The sequence below is a fragment of the Eptesicus fuscus genome, chromosome 11 (genome assembly GCF_027574615.1).
Source record: "Eptesicus fuscus isolate TK198812 chromosome 11, DD_ASM_mEF_20220401, whole genome shotgun sequence".
Lineage (NCBI taxonomy): Eukaryota > Metazoa > Chordata > Mammalia > Chiroptera > Vespertilionidae > Eptesicus > Eptesicus fuscus.
Window position 1 is genome coordinate 25171759 of NC_072483.1, and position 21458 is coordinate 25193216.

At 40.9% G+C, this 21458-nt stretch overlaps 1 protein-coding gene across 2 annotated transcripts in view; it reads left to right on the forward strand.

The window, feature by feature from the left end:
- ARHGAP15 (Rho GTPase activating protein 15) overlaps window positions 1–19625 on the forward strand; it is a 648004-nt gene extending 628379 nt beyond the window's left edge. For both annotated transcript variants that reach the window (XM_008143494.3, XM_054722880.1), the window contains exon 14: window positions 19262–19625. In XM_008143494.3, coding sequence (XP_008141716.1) covers window positions 19262–19445 — 184 coding nt within the window. In that variant the 3' untranslated portion in view covers window positions 19446–19625. The remainder of the gene's footprint in view (window positions 1–19261) is intronic.
- Window positions 19626–21458: the final 1833 nt, after the last annotated feature.

Consider the following 21458-nt stretch of genomic DNA (forward strand, 5'->3'; position numbering starts at 1 on the left):
ATTGTTAAAGGCTCTAGCCAGAATGGAAAACCAGAGTCCTAATCTCCCTTTCTGTGTTTATAAAATAACAACTGACAGAAGTAAACGTAATCGTGTATAATAAAAATCAGTGTTTCTATCATTTGCAAAGGGTTTTGCACACATTTTTTATGTAACCTTCAAAACAACCCATGAGGTCAGTTCATCATTAATTTCACTTTCTGGACAAGGAGTCTGAAGCTCAGAGAACCTCAGAGAAAAAGAACTTATTATTCTAAGATTCCAGATTGCAGGTTTTCCCTAGAGCAGTGGTTCTGATAGAATGACATGATAGGATGACACACAGTTTTTATCGAACCCGTGCTTCACTATAGGCCAGTTGTAAGATTGTTTGTGGTTGAGTCCCTGCCATTGGTATGGCTTTGAATGCACCGCCACAGATGGTATTTACCAGTACATGCAGTGAGGACTAAGACTCTGCTCTAGAATGACCAGAATGCGTTCAAGAATACAAAGAGCTATATATGAAGCATGATGGTTCTATCTAAGGTCTGTTGATGATAGAGCATGAATTTGGAATGGAATGGAATGACTCATGAACACAGAGCTAGACACAGGACTAGATTTCAGGTCTCCTCTTCACAAGCCAGTTCTCCTACTAGAGCGTTTCTGATTCCCCAGAGCTCATGGCTACCATGGCAGGTTGGATGTAACATGGCACCAGTTATCTATAACCTCCAACACAAGGAGGGGAGCAGGATGAGGAAGAAAGAGAAGTCAAACTATGATGTGGGGCCAACACCGGTTGGCCAGCCCACAGAAGCTCTGGAGCATCTATGTCCCATCAGAGTTGTCTCTAAATGGACCAAAAGGACTCGGCCTATCTGCCCCCACAGTGATCAGTCATTGGCCATGGGCTGTTTCTGAGACTTCTGGGGTGAGGCTCCCCTCGGCTGAGGCAAACCTTGCAGGGCTGACTGCTGGGCTAACTGCTGACTGACACTACAGTTGGGTATTCTTCCTTGAAGAGACATCTGAGCAGAACATGTAGTGTCCACTACATTACACCATTTGTGCCGCTCTAATCCATTCTTTATGTATGCTTGAGGAACCTCTCCCTTAGGACTGCGCGAGGCCTCACTTCCCAAGGAAGCCTTTGAAGAGGAAGCTTTAATAGGACAGATTCAAGCCCTGGCAGCTGAATCTTGACCTGAGCCCAGTGCTGACACTCATCATCTCCCTTCTCCACTGTCCATTTTAGGGAATCTCAGTAATCGCCTCTGCTGGTCATGGTGGCTGACCCAACACAGTGACTCCCAACTCCATCCCTGAGGCATCCATGCTCCTAATCACTGTGTCTTCTCAGACAAGGATTGCCCCGGCCAGCGGGGTCTTCTAACGGGGGTACCGAGGCAGCGCACCTAAGAGAATGAGAGACAGACAAGGGACGCAAAGAATGGAGGCAAGACAAAAGGGTTTCTGATCAAGCCTCGAAATTTTATTTTTTACATCGTTCCTTATATGTGATTTCTAGAAGGGTGGATGCCTAGGAGGGGTGGGGGCTGACCTAGATAATCGGCTAAAGTCGTAACTATAGATAAAGGGTGTGGTGGTTGAAGGGCGGCTACAGAAGGAATGCTTTGTCCTCAGGCAAGAGGAAGTGGGCCTAGTTTCAGTAACTTACTGAAGGTCAGAGTTAATCCTTTGACCGACTCTTGGCTCCTGACAAAGGATTTCTGCCCTATCCATTAAACAGAGAAATTGGGTAACAGAGGACTTGGAAGCCCCATGTGGATCATCTAGATACCACACATATTATTCCCTATCCTCACCGTGTAACAGCAACCCTACCTCCTCCACCTGATCAGGGTTAATGACCTCTGACTAGATGGTCACTCTTTTCCTTGCTTGCTGATCCCTGAACTAAAGAAGCTCTAAGTGCCCAGGAAGCAGCAGTAGTTGATAAAACAATGACTAGATGAATTATTCTAATACAGTGATACGAGCTGAATAGCATCCTTCTTGGCTGCCTATTTATTTTGCTCCTTGGGGATGCCATGTTCTATTAACCATCTTCATTGCTCCCTGTGAGTCAAGTCCTCTTGGCTGTCCCTCTGTCCCTGCTGCCTATTATTATAATTGCATCTACCTGACAGCATCTCTAATGCTGTCTGTAAGCCTGGTTCTGTAATGGGCTTTTCTACAGCCAACCCTGATTTACAGGGTAAAGGCCCTGTAATTTCGAACAACGTTTTTGTGGAATATAAATGGTGCTTAGCAATAGCTCTTCAATCTCACTGACCTTGTAGTTACTATCCACAACCTCCTGCCATTATTTTTAAATGCCTAATATATTACATACTACTCGTCTCCCCTCCATGGATATACCATCCCAATTCAGCACCAATGAGAGTTTTAACATTTGGACTACCACCCTGTGCCAAGACCTGACTGTACTTGCCTGTCACGGCTGACAGACCTCTCATTTCCAACCAGTCAGCAAGTGACCAGCTCTACATCCCCATTTGTGCTGGCTTTCATGGGCCAATTCTGAAACCAATAATCACAGGTTAAGTTCTGAAACAGAGTTTGGCATGCAGGGTACTTATTAGGGATCAACCCTTATGGAAGGGAGGGGGTGAGAGCAGGATTGGTAGAGGAAGAAGTTGAACTTTGATGTAGATCCAACTTACCCTCAGCCAACCACATGGGGAGCTCTGGAGTACACGCAGCTCATTGTCCCACAGTCAGTGCCCTTGGACATGGTGGCTCACTGCAATTGAGGCAAACCTTGAAGAAGAAGACAGCTGGAGTCCATCTGCTAACCTCACTCCCACAGATAGGCAGGAAGTCCTTCCCTGAAAGAAAGTTTGAGTGGTCCATCTCTGTGTGCAAAACAGCCACCATCAATACCAAATTATTAAATATAAGATTGGCCCCTTAGCAGCCTGGAGACTAAGAGAGACCCTTTTATAAAACCCAAGATAGAGCTTGATAATGGTCCCTAGAAATGATACATTTAATCCTGCCCATAGAATTGTTTACAAAAGGTGAATAGAGATGTGTGTGCTGGACAATGGAATCATGAGTTAGACCAACATCCATATGTATAAGGACATATGCAGAAAATGGCACACTTCATTTCTCCACCTCAATAGAGATTATAAACTTATATGTATAATAGCAAAATAAATAGTTTCTATCTTTCAGGCAAGCATTGCATATTGTTTTTTATCCTCACCCAAGGACATGCAGAAAGAGAGGAGGGCAGGACGGAGAGGAGAGGAACATCAATGTGAGAGAATAACATCAATGATTGCCTTCCATATGTGCCCTGACTAGGGTTCAAACCTGCAAGCCAGATATGTGCCCTTACCTGGAATCAAACTGGCAAGCTTTCAGTGTACAGGCTGACACTCAACCAACTGAGCCATTCTGGCTGGGCGAATTTCAAAGGGTCTGGATTTCTGCAGATACATTGAGCATTTTACCTAAAATAGAATTTGATGGTCATATTTTAGATGACCAAGAAAAATGGTATCTTTTTCTTTAACTTCAACCATTTATAGTATAAAGCAGATAAAAATTACATCCTATTCTAAACTCCTCTCACTAGTTTTGTTCGAATTGGGTACATGTTGGAAACTCATTGTTAGATAGTAGACGGGAAAGGCACCCTGCATGGTTATAGGCCCCTAACAAACTCTCAGGAAACATCAGCTCTCTTCACCTCTGCCTTCCTGTTCTTATTATCTCAGAGCAGGTCTGAAACTCAGGTGTGCAAGAAGCGTAATTATTGAGCCATGTAAAAATGAATTTCTCTGTGAAGGCCCACTCACCTAAATGAGTTCAGTCTAGTCAATTCAGAGTGTCTTGTGGACATTTTCCTGGCCTGTTTCTAGTTCTGAAGAGCTACATACAGCCTAAGAATTTGGTGGGACAGCAAGAGCATCCATTTCCAGTATTTCAATAAATATTTATTGAGCACCTAGTACTATGAGCCAAACACTAATCTTCATCTAGGGATACTGCACTAAACAAAAATAAATAAAGTCCTAGTGCTTAAGATGTTTACATTCTACTGAAGAAAGTTAATAAAGCAGATGAGTAGGGTAGAAAGTATCTGGCTCATGTCACCTGTTCAAGCTGGTCTTCATTCCTTCTGGTTTTCTGTCATCATCCGCAACTTCCAATCCTAGGTCTGAATTTCAGGCTCTGTTCAGGAAGAACTCTGTAAAGCTATCTTAACACCACCTTTGCCTCGATAAACCATATGGTAATTTTTATTTAACTACTAGAGGCACGGTGCATGAAATTCGTGCACAGGAGGGGGGTGTCCCTCAGCCCAGCTTGCACCCTCTCCAATCTGGGACCCCTCCAGGAATGTCCGACTGCCCATTTAGGCCCGATCCCACCGGGCAGTCGGACATCCCTCTCACAATCCAGGACTGCTGGCTCCCAACCGCTCGCCTGCCTGCCAGCCTGCTTGATTGCCCCTAACCGCTTCTGCCTGCCAGCCTCATCACCCTCTAGCCATTCCCCTGCCAGCCTGATTGATGCCTAACTGCTCCCCTGCTGGCCTGATTGCCCCTAACTGCCCTCTCCTGCCAGCCTGGTCACCCCTAACTGCCCTCCTCTGCAGGCCTGATCGCCCCCAACTGCCCTCCCTTGCTGGCCATCTTGTGTCCACATGGGGGCGGCCATCTTTGACCACATGGGGGCGGCCATCTTGTGTGTTGGAGTGATGGTCAATTTGCATATCACCTCTTTATTATATAGGACTAGTGGCCCAGCCGGTGCATGAAATTCATGCACGGAGGGGGCGGTTTCCTCAGTGCAGCCTGCACCCTCTCCAGTTGTGGACCTCTTGAGGGATGTTTGACTGCCAGTTTAGGCCCGATCAGGATCGGGCCTAAACCAGCAGTCGGCCATCCCTCTCACAATCTGGACCTCTGGCTCCTAACTGCTCACCTGCCTGCCTGCCTGATCGCCCCTAACTGCCTCTGCCTGCCTGATTGCCCCTAACTGCCCTCCCTTGCCGGCCTGATCTCTCACCCAACTGCCCTCCCTGCCAGCCTGGTTGCCCCCAACTGCCCTCCCATGCTGGCCTGATCTCGCCCCCAACTGCCCTCCTCTGCTGGCCAATTTGGTTCTAATTGGTCAGTTTCTATGCCAGTCAGCATCAAAATCTCCACCTCCTAGGCAGCCATTGGCTCCTCACAGTTGACCCAGATTTGGTTCTGATTGGCCAGTTTCTATGCCAGTCAGCATCTCTGGGCCAATCAACAGAGCCTGATCAGAAAGGCAGGGCTGATCAGCAGCCCCGGTGGAGGCCTGGAGAGAAATGGACGCAGGGCTGCTGGCCAGGCTCTGAGGGAAAGAGAGAGGCAAGTGCTGGTCAAAAGCTGCCTCAGATGCTACAGATCAGACCCTGCTTCTCTCTTCAGGTCTCTTTCCAGACCTGATTCAAAGCCCCCTCAGCAGTCACTGCTGGGTCACCAGGCCTGCAGCCACAGTAGTCAGCACTGGGTCCCCATGGCAACCCAGCGCTGACTTCCAGTTGGTCAGCCTTTGGTGGTGATTGGTCGTTACACCTTGGCTCTTTATTATAGAGATTCTGATATATTGGATATAGGAATTCTGGATTCTTGCTATATCCCTAGGTTTTCCCCAAGGAAAATAATATGGACCTGTCTAATCTCAGAATCCTCAAACCTTCTAACAGCCTGTATCCCAGGGAAGAGGGATAGGAAGGGCTCGGGACTCAGAACTTCTGTGGGACCTCACCAGAATCTCAGGTCTCTTCTTCCTACCTCTCCAGGAAATATTTCTTTTGTCTGGTAGCAGGGTAGCCGGGCTCTCTTCACCTACCTTCCAATCTGTTGGTTAGGTCAGAGCTGCAACTCTGATTTCTTGGACACTTAACTTTTTGAAACTCAAAGGTACAGTTCTTTTCAATTCAAATGTCCTCATTTGCAAAGTACAAAGTACTTTCTTTGCTTTTCTGCTCTATTATATCCACTGAGGTGGGGGAAAAAAAATGCTGCTGACTGAATCTTGGGGAAAGGCAAGAAGCACAAGAGTACAAGGAAGAGTGGGGAAGAAACCTCAGCAAATATACATTATTCCACCTCATCTCAAATGATAGTTTGACTTTCTCAGAATGTGCACTCTTTCATCATTAATCTGGGAGCCCTAATGACATTTTAAATGTCATTTCACTTCCATCCAACACAGGAATCTTAGACATTTCTGAATGCCTCCTGATGAGAAACTCATGGCCTTTTTATGTACAAAATATTTCATAACCTTGATGGATGCTCCTTGTACTTTTCTAGTATACATGTGGAAAAATCTATAGCAACCAAGTATTAGTAGTAGTGATATACAAGTGATAAGATTATGAGGGACTTCATTTTCCTTTATTTGTCTGCATTTTCTAAACTTTCTATTATAAATATGAATCCTTTGTAGCAGCCTAGTCTATTTGCAACACAAAATCCTTGATAAGGAGGTGAATTAGGTCTCTGGGCTAATTCTAGGAACTGGATTTACGAGAGCACAGTTTAGTTTTTCTTCCATATCATGCTTTTTGTTTTGTTTTGTTTTATTTTGTTTTGCATTCAGTCGTCATGGCTTCCCTAACTATTCTTTCTTCCAAGTCAAACTCCTTGGGTCCCTTTGCTCCACTACTGAGGAGCACATCACTCCACTGGGTGCATTCACTTGGGGGCTCTCCTGTTACACAGAGCCTCTCTCTCTCTCTCTCTCTCTCTCTCTCTCTCTCTCTCTCTCTCTCTCTCTCTTTCTCTTTCTCTCTCGCAATAATCCTCACCCCAGAACATTTTCCCATTGATTTTTAGAGAGAATGTAAGGGAGAGGGAGAGACACAGAGAGAGAAAGATCGATGTCAGAGAGACACATCAATTGATTGCCTTCCGCACACACACTACCAGGGCTGGGGATCTAGCCAAGCAGTCTCTCTCTTAATGTCAAGTCACTGTTAAGAAGTATCAGAAAGTAAAATTAAGCATGGACAATTGAATGACAATACCCAAATTGCAACTGATTCTCTTTTACCTATTCTGGAATCTTTTAAACAAAAAGACAATTTTCAAGTAGCTGCTGAAGATGTGATGTAGATGCCCTTAGTAGGAAGTGAAATAACTGTTTTCTTCACCTATGTGAAAAAGGAAAATAAAAGAGAGGTTGATGAATTCTGACTTTGCATACCGATAGTGTTCCTTTTAGATTTATCTAACACCATCAAGCAAATATTTAAGTTCTATATTTTCTACTAATCTATAAAAATAAAAATGTAATATGCTAATTAGACCCGATGACCTTCCAGATGTAGCCTGGGCTGCCAGGACCAAGCCCCTTGCATGAATTTTGTGCATCAGCCTCTAGTATCTTATAATTAGGTGCCTTATTCTACTTGGCCTAATTAATGCTAATCCATGCAAAACCCCCAATATTCTGAATCAAATGGCACATTTCAGTTTTTTAACTGCCCTATTGAACAAATTTTGGGTAGAGAATAATGACAGTTTTATAGTTTTTTCTTTCTAAAAACACTCCCAATATATCATATATTTTCTAACCTCTCTCCCCTAAATGGAGGGAGTGCCCTCCCAGTTGATATTATCAGTACTACTGGTAGATCAGCAGAGCTCAGGGAATAAAATCCAAAACTCTTTTTCCTGCTGACATGGTCAAATGTGGATGGCTAAAACGATGTCAAAGCTTGGGAGAAAATGCCTAAGGGAACCCATAGTTGAAATTCTCAGTCTATCTCACCAATAATGCAGTTCCAATCACAATGAGAAATAAATGCTTTCAGAAGTTTAAAACACTGTGTGAATCTGGAGAAAGAGATAATACATATTAATTGAGTTTTTCTTCCACCTGAACACCCTTCTCATCTTTGTAAATACATACTTGGATGTGAATTAGGTAATTAAAATATCTTACCTAAGACTGCTTGCTGCCTCTCTGACTTGCTTCCCTTCCAAGTCTTTCTCAGGCCTCTGGTCTCACAATTAGAGAGCCATTGATTTAAAGTGCAAACATTTTTTTAATTAAATTTTATTTTTTTATTGTTTAAAGTATTTCAAATAGTAGTACATATGTCTCCTTTTTTCCTCCATTGACCTCCCTCCAGCCTCCCCCACCCCCCAGCACATGCCCTTACCCCTTAGTTATTTGAAAAAAAAAAAAAAAAAAAATCTCTATCCCAGAGTAATCATGATCTTCATCTTAATCTAGGTACTGTCATTTACTATGTGGCTTTGATCAAGTTATTCAATCTTTCTTTAGGCTTATTTTGTTCATCTGAAAATTTTCTTGCACACCTGAAAAAGAAAAAAAAAATAGTAGGAAGAATATTCCTAATATATATCAAAGTTACAGTGATTTAAACAGCAAGGTACTAGTTTAGAATATACACATAATTATCAACAGAATAGGATGTATCTGGTGTGTGTGTTTGTAAGTGTAGAAAACTGCATGAGAACGTGGCATCACAAATCAATGGAGCATGGTTTATCTCTAAACAAATGTTATGGGGATATTAGCTAGCTTTTGAAGAAAATTAATTTAGATTACTATCATATTTCACACAATAAGATATATTTAAGATGAATTAGAAGATATGAAAATGAAATCATTAAAGATAAACTAGGAGAAAGCATTGATATTTACCTGATCTCTCTAAAAGGATGAATTCTATAATAACAAAAACAAAATAGAATTTCTCAAATAAATAGTGCTAGATATGACCACATAAACATATAAATAAATAAAATTAAGAAAGAAAAAATCCCTGGGAGAATGTAAGTACAACAAAAAGAATGAAATGTCATGCTTCTTAATACATAAAAATTCAAAAAACTACATGTGTAAGATATTCATTGTAGCATTGTCTGTAATAGCAAAGAATTAGAAGCAACAAAAAAGTCCACCAGCAAGATAATGGTTAAATAAATTAAGGTATTTCCATACTACAAAATGTAACAACTTTTTTTAAAGGATGAGGTATTTTTATATGTACGGACTTGGAAAAATGCCCACAATATATACTTAAAGGGGAAGTAGCATTTAATGTACTTTTTAATCTCAATTTTTAGAAGGAAAAAATATATAAGAAGATAGGTAGATGAATAGATAGATAGGGAAACATCCAGAAGGCACACCCATCTGTTAATTACAGTTAACATGAAGGAGTCTTAATGGGAAATGAGAGGAGTTTACTTTTTTATTCTACATACTCCTGATTGGTACATTTTTTTCAAAGATTATATATTAGTTTTATCATCTAATTTTATAAAAGAGTAATATGCAAATTGACCATCACTCCAACACACAAGATGGCCACCCCCATGTAGTCAAAGATGGCTGCCCCCATGTGGACAGAAGATGGCCGCCACAAGATGGCCAGCAGGGGAGGGCAGTTGTGGGCAATCAGGCCAGCAGGGGAGGACAGTTTGGGGGCAATCAGGCCTGCAGGGGAGGGCAGTTAGGGGTGACAGGGCCAGCAGAGGAGGGAAGTTCAGGCGACCAGGCCTATAGGGGAGGGCAGTTGGGAGGGACCCAGACCTGCAGGGGAGGGCAGTTGGGGGCAACCAGGCCTCCAGGGGAGGGCAGTTAGGGGTGACCAGGCCTGCAGGGGAGGACAGTTAGGGGCAACTAGGTCAGCAGGTGAGGGCAGTTAGGGGAGATCGGGCTGGCAGGGGAGCAGTTAGGTGTCGGTCAGGCTGGCAGGGGAGTGGTTAGGGGGTGATCAGGCTGGCAGGCAGAAGTGGTAAGGGGCAATCAGGCAGGCAGGCAGGCAGGCAGGCGAGTGGTTGGGAGCCAGCAGTCCTTGATTGTGAGAGGGATGTCCGACTGCCTGGTGGGATTGGGCCTAAACGGGCAGTCAGACATCTCTTGAGTGGTCCCAGATTGGAGAGGGTGCAGGCTGGGCTGAGGGACACACACACACACCCGTGCACAAATTTCGTGCACTGAGCCTCTAGTCTGTCTATATATATATATATATATATATATATATATATAATAGAGAAATATGCTAATTAACTGGGATGCCATAAGGGGCCGACTAGACAGGAGGAGGTTCCACATGCAGTGTTGGGGGCTGCGTGGCAGGGGCCTCCACACGCCTGCGCTGGGGGAGGGCCTGATCAGCAGCAGCCATGGCTGCTTCAAGAGCCACAGTGGGAGGCAGGGCCAGTCCGGCAGTGACCACGACTGCTACAGGGCCTGGGGAGCGAGGCAGGGCTGGACCTGTGACTAGAAGGTAGGCGGTGCCACGTGATTTCAAATTGTGCACTGGGCTCCTAGTCTATAATAATAAAAGCATAATGTGCTAATTAGACCTGATGTCCTTCCAGACGAAGCCGGGGCTGTGAGGGAAGCCTGGGTGCCAGGTGCCAGAGGGAAGCTGGTGCCGGCAGCTGGGGGAAGGAAGGCCTATTCTTGCATGAATTGTGTGCATCGGGCCTCTAGTACAAAATAAATAAATGGATTAAACAAACAATCTGATACATGCTCAATAGGAAAGGGGCAGATGGTATGAACAGCTATTCACAGAAGATAAAATCCGTATGAATGCTTTTTTTTTTTTTTCTTCCATTTCCTAACTTCGAATAATCCTAAATCCAAAGAATGACAGACCATTTTTTCCCTATAAAATTGACAATTATTTTAAAAAGAATAATACCAAATGATAATAATGATAACAGGATCACATGGTCCTTGCAGTGCAATGTGTTAACATATCTCGTGTTGTCGTATTTTAAGAATAGAAGAGCCATAACTTAATGACCTAGCGCGAGAGTTCTCTGTGCAGTCCCGGCCCAGCAGCATCATCACCTGGGACATGTGAGGAATGCAGATCCTCAAGTACCTCCCCGACTTGCTGAATCAGAATTCTGGGGACAGAGCCCAGCAATTGTGCTTCAACATGGCTTCCGGGTTATACTCATGAGAGGTGAAGTCTGGGCACCATTGATCAAGTTGTTACATTTCTACTGTTTTATCCTACCACAGGGTTTTTCAACAGCAGCACTACTGACATTTTGGGCTGGCTAGTCCTTTGTGGTGGGAGGCTGTCCTATGCATCGTAGAATGCGAGCTGCATCCATTGCTTCTACCCACTGGATGACAGCAGCAGCCCCCCACCCAGGCATGACAATCGCAAATGTCTGCAGCAATTGCCAAATTGCCCCTGGTTGGGAAACACTGTCTAGAGAAATGCTGCAAAATGTGGAGGAAGAGTAAATGGAAAGATTTTTTTTAATGTATCAATTTCACTTATATTAAGAAGTCATAAGGTGCAACCATTAGGTCCCATATAAGATAATGAGTAAATAATAAATATTACATATACAAGATAAAAGTGAAAAAATGCTTGATACAGAATTATATAGAAAGGATTTTTTTCAAATACGTTTGTAAATAAAGTCTTTGTTTATATATTTATAACACCTAAATCCTGGCAATGTCATTCTTCTGGACAAAACCCAAGAATGGATTCACACCGTCTTTAGAATTAAATCCCACATCCATACCAAGGCCCATAACTTCCCCCACAGTCTCTCCTACCTCCTTCGCCTCATTCCCCAGCCTCCAGCCATGCCTTCCTCCTCCCTATTCCTAGATCCACCAAAGACAACTTCACCACTGGGGCTTTCTGCCTACTCTTCCCTGCTGAGTTCTCCTTCCCCTGGTGAGCACCAAAGCAGGTCTCCGCCCAAGTGTCCCTGAGCACCTTCAGAGCTATATCATCTGCAACCAGCCAGGCCCCACCCAGGCTAAGTAAACAAGCATCTCTGGGAGGGATTTGAAGACATTACAATGTTTTTGTTTTTAAAGGGCCCTAGGATCAGTGGAAGAATGGCTGCTTCTCTTTTTCTTAGTTTTTCTTGAAGTACTTCAGCAGCCAAAATCACATTACACATTATTTAGAGCAGGCGTCCTCAAACTACGGCCCGAGGGCCACATGCGGGTGTTTTTGCCGTTTTGTTTTTTTACTTCAAAATAAGATATGTGCAGTGTGCATAGGAATTTGTTCATAGTTGTTTTTTTTTAAACTATAGTCCGGCCCTCCAACGGTCTGAGGGACAGTGAACTGGCCCCCTGTTTAAAAACTGGACCCCTGATAGAGTATTGTTTGTTGTCTGGGTCTCCCACTAGAGTATAAGCTTCCTATGGGCAGGGACTTTGTTTTATTCATTGCATTGTCACTGACACCCAGAACAGCGTCCAACACCTAGTAGGTACTCAGTGAATAATGGTTACATTGAGTTACTGTGTTTACGGTTACTGGTGAATCTTTTCTTTATTATACTTTTCTAACCTTTTTAAATTTTCTTGAGCCCTAGCCAGTTGGTAGGAGCATCATATGTACACCAAAAAGTGGCAGGTTTTATTTGCAGGGGATATGGTTTGCATGAATTCTCCCCAAAGTAACTATAGCACATATGGGCAGCATCCAATCAGTGTTTCTCTCTCACATTCATCTCTCTCTCTCTCTATCTCTCTCTCTCTCCCTCCACCCCTCCTCTCCCTCTCTCTCAAATCAATTTAAAAATTCTCTTGAATTGAATGTAATAAAAAAAAAGAAATTAAAGTTGACTTTTAAATCTGTCTTTCAAAATTGTGAAATAGTTGAAGCATAGTGATTGGCACATAATAGATATTCAGCAAATAATAATTCTTAGTGTTTCTTTATGATATTATCTACTATTTAAGGGATTTGGCTGTAATAACCCACTTTATCAATGGTTGTTGTCACATTGTGGAATACATATTCCAACTGGAAATAAGTCATTTTGAAATCCATAGGCTATTCATTCTTATTACTTTATCATTCCTTCTATCTTATTAGATATTTTGAATATTGCTTTAAAAGACACTTTAGAAGCTCCCTATAATGTCTAATCAATAAAAATATGAAACAAGTGAATAATTGAAAATGTTCAATCTTCTACATTGAAATCTGTGCAAAGAGAGAGGGTACTTAATAAATATAAAGAATAAGGCCATGTCAGCTATGAATATGCAATTGCCATATAAAGCTTCTTTTCCATAATGTGCTTTGAGAGAATTATATATACTTGGCTTTAAAGATTATTGAAAAGCAAAAATGTACAAATATAGCAATAATTCCTGTTTCAGAGCATAGTTGTTAACTTGTTTAGAAAATTAATAATAATAAGACATACAGATCTAAATGGAAAGACTTTACAATTAATTTAAACCATTTTATTTAAAAATTAGCATATACCAAGGGCTGAATTACCAATGAATGACCACTTTGAAACATGTGTTCAATGTGTAATCATTGGTGAATGCACTCTTCTGCTTTGACCATATTTGAAAATTTTTCTGACGTAGAGCCATAACTTTAAGGGAGAAAGTGGAATTCCTGCTAATTCATATATATACACATATATATATATACATATATATACATATATACACACACATATATATATAATAAAAGCATAATATGCTAATTAGACCAGATGTCCTTCTGGACGACCTTCTGGATGAAGTCAGGGCTGTGAGGGCCAAGGCAAGCTGCTGCAGCTGCAAGGGCTGAGCCCCTTGCACGAATTTCGTGCATTGGACCTCTAGTGTGTGTGTACACAGCCTTTTTCACTTAAGTGGTCAAAGTCACAATCAACATTTCACATACAGTGGCTAGTGACCTGATGGTAGGAGTACATTTACCACCACACTTTCCCCATTCAAGTCAAAGCACCTTCAAGTTATCTGTGTTGGACAATCCCAGCATTGCAGAGAAAGGGAAGGGAGCATTTTTAATACACTTCCAATAACTTGAGAGTTGTCCTGCAGGCAATTATGTGGCTTCCAACTTCCTTTGCAAGTCATTAATGGTAAAAGCAAAGCACAAACTTAAAAGGAAGTTTGCATCCATATATCTGTTTAGAGCTGGACTATTATTAAATGCTTTGGTCTTCTTAATTCAGCATTAATTCTGAGTTTTCTAGTAAAGCTCTCTTTCAGTTTGAGTCATTTGGCTGTAATTTTAAGCAACCAAGAAATTTCTTTGAGTTAGCAATTCAGCTCACTCTTGGAAAAACTTACCCAACATAAGGCTGCAAGGATTTTTTTGTCTGGGGTCCAACATCTGTAGCACTGGATTATAGATTGTTTCTAAAATAATCTTAAATTGATGGATCATTGCTCCTTCCATTTGGACTCTGCAAAAAGTAGCTCTGGCATTTCCTCTCCTTTTTATGCTGTAAACTGTATATCATCCTTTTAAGCTCTTGCCAGAAAAATGAATTCTTACCCACTTCAAGATTTTATAAACTTGAATTTTACTTAGCGGTATAAGAAGTCCTTTTACAATGAATATATATCAAGTGCTATTTCATGAACAAATTCATAAAATCATAATTATTTTTGTCAGGCTATTTTAAACTAAACAGTATTAATAAATAGCCCTTTTCAAGAGTTGCACTTTGGGGTCTTTTTCCTATTAGTCAAGTGTTCACAGGCACTAAACTTGGAGCTCTTAATGTTGTTTAGAATCAGGTATCTTTGCTCTAAGGATATCTTAGGAGTTAATTAATGGTAAGTAAACAAACATGTAGAGGAATTTCCAAATATTGATCTAAAGTCCAACTGTTTTTGCACCTTCTTACCCATCCATCAATTCACCATATTTCACTTTATGTTCATCTCTCAGCCATGTCTTTGCCCTCACTTTTCTCCCTCAAATGTGTTCTTTTGCTTCTTGGATATTATTTTTTTTTTATTTTTTGGTCACAGTAGGGGAGTGTCATTTAGTTCTTTGCTGAAATCAGGTTAAATTGCAGCTCAAAATTTATAACACTGTCATGGAGTCTAAGGCCTAATGAAATCTAAGCCCTGCCAGAGGGCTGGAACTCTCCAGAGAGCTCCAGAGTCTGACCTCTTTGAGTTAGCTACTCCATAGTTCTGAAGCCAGGGTGCCATAGGAGAGGGTAAAATCCATAGTCTTTTCAGACTTATTTAATAGGCTCTTAGCAAAGCAACTAGAGCAGGCGTCCTCAAACTACGGCCCACGGGCCACATGCGGGTGTTTTTGCCGTTTTGTTTTTTTTACTTCAAAATAAGATATGTGCAGTGTGCATAGGAATTTGTTCATAGTTTTTTTTTTAAACTATAGTCCGGCCCTCCAACGGTCTGAGGGACAGTGAACTGGCCCCTGTTTAAAAAGTTTGAGGACCCCTGAACTAGAGCAACATTTTTTATATGTCTCCTCCTTGTCACTCAGAAGAATCTACAACATTCAAGCAAGTTAGCGAACACAGGAGTCACACAAAGGTAAACAAAGATACTTTCTGCAGGACTTGTCAGAACCTTTATTATGCAGTATGAATTTTTAAGAAAAAGGAAAAATGGCACACAGCTTCCTTCAAACTTATTTTACTCTGGAGTGCTATTTTTATAAAATCTATCACAGAAATGGTGTTTTGCAGAACTCACTTTCATGAAAGCTGTCCTGGAGGTATTGCCAAACCCCTAGTATTTGGTTTCTAAATCAGACTCCCCCCACCTCCAATAATACAACCCAACTTTATTTTAAGCGACTGGAAATACAACTTACTCTATTTGACAGTTTTCCATCTTAGATACTAAATTGAATTTATTTTTGTCATGCAGTGCTTTTATTTCTTTCAATAGCCTCTGTTTCTTCTCTACATATGTTTTACCAGTAGAAATCTTTAGAAATAATGGTGCTTGCAGTGCTAAGCTGATCCCCACAATGAGAATAGAATTATGATATCCATTGATGTGAGACAAAAAAAATACACCCAAAACTAAGGTTTAAATAATTTTGTAGGATAGTATTCTACCTACTTTTTGAAACAGTGGTTGACTTCCTATGTGGTCCTAAATCAACCACTTAACTATTTAAGAGTCTATTGAAGTAGAAAGTAGTTAAGTTCACATTTGAATAATGAAGTTTATAATAATAGCATTAATACGTTTTCCTAGACATCCCCCAAGTCTATTTCCACTGTCTATTAGAAAGGGAATATAATCTAATTCAAATGTTAATATGAGAATATGCAGTATATATTGCCTATCTACATGAATCATATAGTTTAATAGTTGGTAACTTCCTCCCCAAATTAGTCTTCACAATTAGCATCTTTTCTAACCTAAAGATTGATTAATTTCTCATTATACCAACTACTAGTTAGCTGATATTTATATATTATACACCCACAAGCAAACACACATTTTGTAACAGTGAATAAGCAAGAAAGCTTATGTTTTACACAATACACATCCACATTTTCTTATTTTTTTCTTAAATACATTTGATTTTTCTATGAGTTATTACAAGTAACTTGATTTTCCCAACTTAGGAAACAATCCAACCTAAGAAAATTTAACCTTCAGTAATGCAAGTATAACAAAAATACAAAACTATATGTTATTTAGTAAACTCTACTTATAACAACGTTATTTTAAAACATTCGTAAGTTAAGTTGGTTTTATTAAAATCAATTAAGTTGGCAGAGAAATGGACACGAATGATTCAGGTTTGAAATGAAATGATTGTTCCATGTATACACTTGCATAAAAGCACAAAGTGAACATTTGTCCACAGAAATCTTAGGAAACTGACACACTGGCAGAAATCCACTGCGAGAATTCTCTTCCGTGACCTGCCAGCCAAGATAGAGAACCCTTTTCCCAAGGGGAGTGTGACATGCAGCTCTAGCCTCCTACTGGCCATCCTAGTTAAACTCGATTTTGGTTTCCTCCTCTAGCTTTGGCCAGACCTTTGCTGAGAAGGAAAAAATATAAATATCTCTGGAGAAATTGAAAAATGTCTAATCCCATTTGACTTGGGTCCCACATGCTGCATCTTTCTGGTATGCTCCAGAGAGCTAAATTACCTCTTTCCGCCTCCACTCACCCAAGTGCCTCCAGATGCCACGGACTCTCCCTGCTTCTACCCCCATAAACCTCCTCACGGCCACGACTGCCCCTCCAACAATGAGCTCTTGGACCGCCCTTGATTTCTAGCCTCACCCTTGTGAGTTTGGAGCAATCTGTCTCCCAGCTATCCCAAATCTCACTGTTTCTGCTGCCAACTGAAAGTATAGCCATTATTTAGTAGAAAATATATCTTTAGTCTTCAATCTATCCTTACGTCGTCCCTTTTTCCTGGACTCCGGGTCCTAGCGCTCTTCTACCCAGTTGGCCAAGATGCTTTACATCAGTCCTTCACCTTCAAACTACCAATACCCTCTTGCTTTTGATTCTACCTTCTCCATGCTCTTTGACTTCTGAGCCCTGTCTCTGCTAAATAAATCTCATCAACTTTGACCTTTCTACAAAAGAGCGATGTTGGTAAAGCAACTTTTACCTAATTAATTGATTGATTAGTTATGTTATCTCTTTCCATATTTACCTTTAACAATTTGTGTGTGAGTGTGTGTGTGTTGTGGTGTGTGTGTGTGTGTGTGTGTGTGTGTGTGTGTGTGTGTGTGTGTGGTGGAGTCACTGAAGGAATTGGTATCATAAAATGATATTACTTTATAACCAAAAGAGAAAACCTGTTTTTCTTCACCATGAATCTTACTAATAACTTGTATAATAAAGAGTTCTGGGAGAAGCTTAAGCGAGTTCTTAAATCAAGGTGAATATGTGTGTTAAAGGGAAGCAAAGGACCACTCCATTTGCCTCTACTTCAAGGTAGGAGGATGTTAAAATCATTCTACTGTACTGACTTTTGGTAAATGTAGTAGCAATGTGGCATATTTTCTTTTTGTAATTTATCTTTATAGTTGAAAGTATTACAGATGTCCCTTTCTTTTCCCCCCATTGATCCCCTCCTCCCCATTCCAGCCTCATCCCCAGGCTTTCACCACACTATTGTCTGTGTCTATAGGTTATGCATATATGCATATAAATTATTTGGTTAATCTCTTCCCCCTTTCCTTCCCTCTGAGATAACAAGGATGGACCTGGAGAGAATTATGCTAAGTGAAATAAGCCAGTCAGAGAAAGACAAATATGACATGATCTCACTCATATGTAGCATAGTTTCTTATACTCCAAAGGAAACTTTAAACTTGAAGTCTCCTATAATTCACTATACAATAAAAATATGGCAATCTCTTCCAGATATGTAGCCATGGCCAATATTTCTCACAAGTACAAATGCTCTCCATTTAAAAAAAAGGGGGGGGGGGGGCAAGATGTCTTGAATATTCAGTCCAAATTTAAGGGTCATTTTGCCCACAGTAAATCTGTTGTAACCAACCTGTCCATCACAATACTATAGTGAAGAATAAAACTTCAGACCCTCTTATGGAATTATCTAATAATCATGTGGAGGTTGGCAAAGTGAAAAATCAGCCCATTTATTAAGCATAAGCATCATTAGCACCACACCACGGCGATGAAGTTTCCACATGCACTGGAACCAGGCTACCTGGATTTGAACCTCAGGTCCCTGTGACATCAGACACTTCATCACTCTTGGCCTCATTTGTAAAATGGGCTTAATAATACAAGCTACCTCATGGGATTGTTGTGAGGATTAAATGAGATAATAAAATTGCTTAGAGTAATACTTGGTTATTATTGATATTGACCAGGTCAAGGACATTTTGTTCACCATGATCTTGTGCTGTGGGGAGTCACAAATGAATAGCTTTGGTCCTTCTCAATCTTTCTCTGGGGAGAGAAGGCATAGCCTTTAGGTCACAGAAGTGGTACCTTAGAGATTTAGGTGTGGGAAAGGGTGGAAATCGAGGAGGGCTTCCTGCCTCCTCTAACTGGGGGCTGTGTAGCCCACTGACTATACACCCTGCAAAGGCTGAATCCCATGAAATCTCCACAGTAATTTTTGCTGTCAATTTATTCACATGTTTATTTCACAAACATTCATAGAGCACCCACAATGGCTAGGTACCAAGGGGATAAAAAGTTGTACATGGCAATGAATTATTCCCCCAAAAGTCATCAGTTCTGTTTCCATACAGTAAAGCATAAAGAGTAGAAGATAAAATAGTGTGGTTGACATCATTTTTCTGCAAACTGAAAAAAATTTTGCTTATGTTGCATTCCCTGTTTTGCCAAAGCCAGTCAGCACCCTTACTTTCCTTCTTTAAACTGAAATTTAATTAAAAAAAAAAGAATTCAAAAACACTGAACTTTATCATTCAAAAGTAGCTACAATTTTACTTCAGACTCCAATGGAATTTTTTTCTCTCTTTCCTTCTCTCTCTCTTCACAGGATAGTGGCCAAAGCCTCCAAGAACCTCATGTCCACCCAGAGCTTAGGGATTGTATTCGGACCCACCCTTCTGCGAGCTGAGAATGAGACGGGGAACATGGCGATACACATGGTGTACCAGAACCAGATAGCTGAGCTCATGCTGAGCGAGTACAAGAAGATCTTCTGCTCGGAGGAAGACTGACAGACAAGACAAGTTACTGAATATGTTCACATCTGTCTCGATGCCTAATATTTTTACATTTCTGTAAACATATTTCTGAAATATTTTTTTCCTTTCAAGCAACAGATGCCTCATTTTGTGAAAACTTAATGATGATTTTGTGTTTAAGTTCCAAACATTTGAATAAAATAGTTGACAATATTTGCCTATATGTGTTCTGCATTAACCCCTTCAGTGCTGTTATAGAGAGTATAACACATATCCAAATAAATCATTTTAATGCTGCTCCCAGGCATTGGGTGTGTGGTTTTGTGTGTGTAGATATGTGAGTGAATGAGTGAGGTTGAGGGTATCTACACACACAGGTGACCCTTCTCCTTACCTGGCTGCCTCATGCATGCTCCCACACTCCTTCTTATATGTGAGAAGAACCAAAAGAAATTAATAATTTTTAAATAGAACAAAGGAGGTCGGGTTCATAATGAAAATAGACATATTGCATCTCTCAAGAACATTTTTGTATGTGTAAATGTAGTCTGATTATCCTTGGTGCTATGTAGTGGGATGTAAGTATAAGTTCTTGTTGAATGGAATTTTTTTCTGAAGAAAAATGACAGTTCAAAACATTTGCCATTGGATATGCTCTTTATATATACTATTTGCAGTCCCATAAACATACTGTCTTATAAATTAGAGGCAAAATTAGTGCCCTGCAATTTTGGTCTTTATATTATACAGGAATTGCATGACTGCTCATTTTTAATGTTAGCATCCATTTTGAAGCTTCATCAAACTGTATATCCTTCTTTTCCCTGGCTATGTCATTTTATGTAGGATTTTTATTATGCTTCTGAGGATGCTTTATTGGTGAATTACATTAAATCAATCTTGGGGAAAAAACTTTTTTAGAAGGCATTTTTTCAAATGCCCTAAGGATTACTTGACTAGACTTGGATTGCTTTCTCCATTTGATGGTTAGTTTCCCTTGTCGTAGATAAACAAAAGAGTAACTGTCTAGAATGTAGCAAACATTGTTTTCTTTTGAAAAGTATGTTCTAGCTGAACACATCTCAGACCCAGCTTTGTGAATATAGTCTGCAGACAAAAATGTAGACTTATGTTTGACAGCTTTTTAATCAAATTCAAACGGAATAAATAAAACTAATCCAGTGCGATAAAGAATAAGCCTAGTTATCGATTTGTTCATAAAATGGAAAATAAAGCATGTAAATAAAACGCGCGAAGCACGAATCCAAGAGCAAACACTTACAGCAATAATGAGCTCAGAGGCATAGGCTGCCTACATGGATGGAGTATTCGGCAAAGACAGTCTGCTCAAGGGACAGCCGGAGGTACAGGCGGCTCCAGCAGCCACAGAACTGCCTGCGGAAGGAGAGACTTCCCCTGCCCTCTTGAATGTCTTCATTTTGGCAATGGCATCAGTGAGTCAGCTTGTGGCCAAGAACAGAGACACAACCACAATAAATGCTAAAGCATGGCTTTATCAAGCAGGACGTATACACATATCACAAAGCCAAGGAAAATCACATGAGGCAGAACCCTGTAATCTAAAGTCACTGGTAACAGCCCGGCCAGTGTGCCTCAGTGGTTGAGCCTCAACCCATGAACCAGGAGGTCATGGTTTGATTCCTGGTCAGGGCACATGCCTGGGTTTCTGGCTCTATCCCTAGTAGGAGGCAGCCAATCAATGACTCTCATCATTGATCTCTATCTCTATCTCTATCTCTATCTCCCTTTCCTTTCCTTCCTTTCTAAAATCAATATAAACATATTTTAAAGTCATCGGTAACAGGGAGCTAAAAGACCTGCCAGGTTTAAACTGTTCTTATATTTGAAGTTGTACTTATGCCTTTCAGAAAAACATGGAGCCATGGAACAAGAGTTTCTGGCATTTTATTTCAAGTCCTCCTCATTTCCATGACAATCCATAGTCTCCATTATGTCTTCTCCAAGACGTTAATTGCTTCTCTTTTCCAAACGGGGAGGAGTAGGGTTAGGTCCCCAGAATTAAAA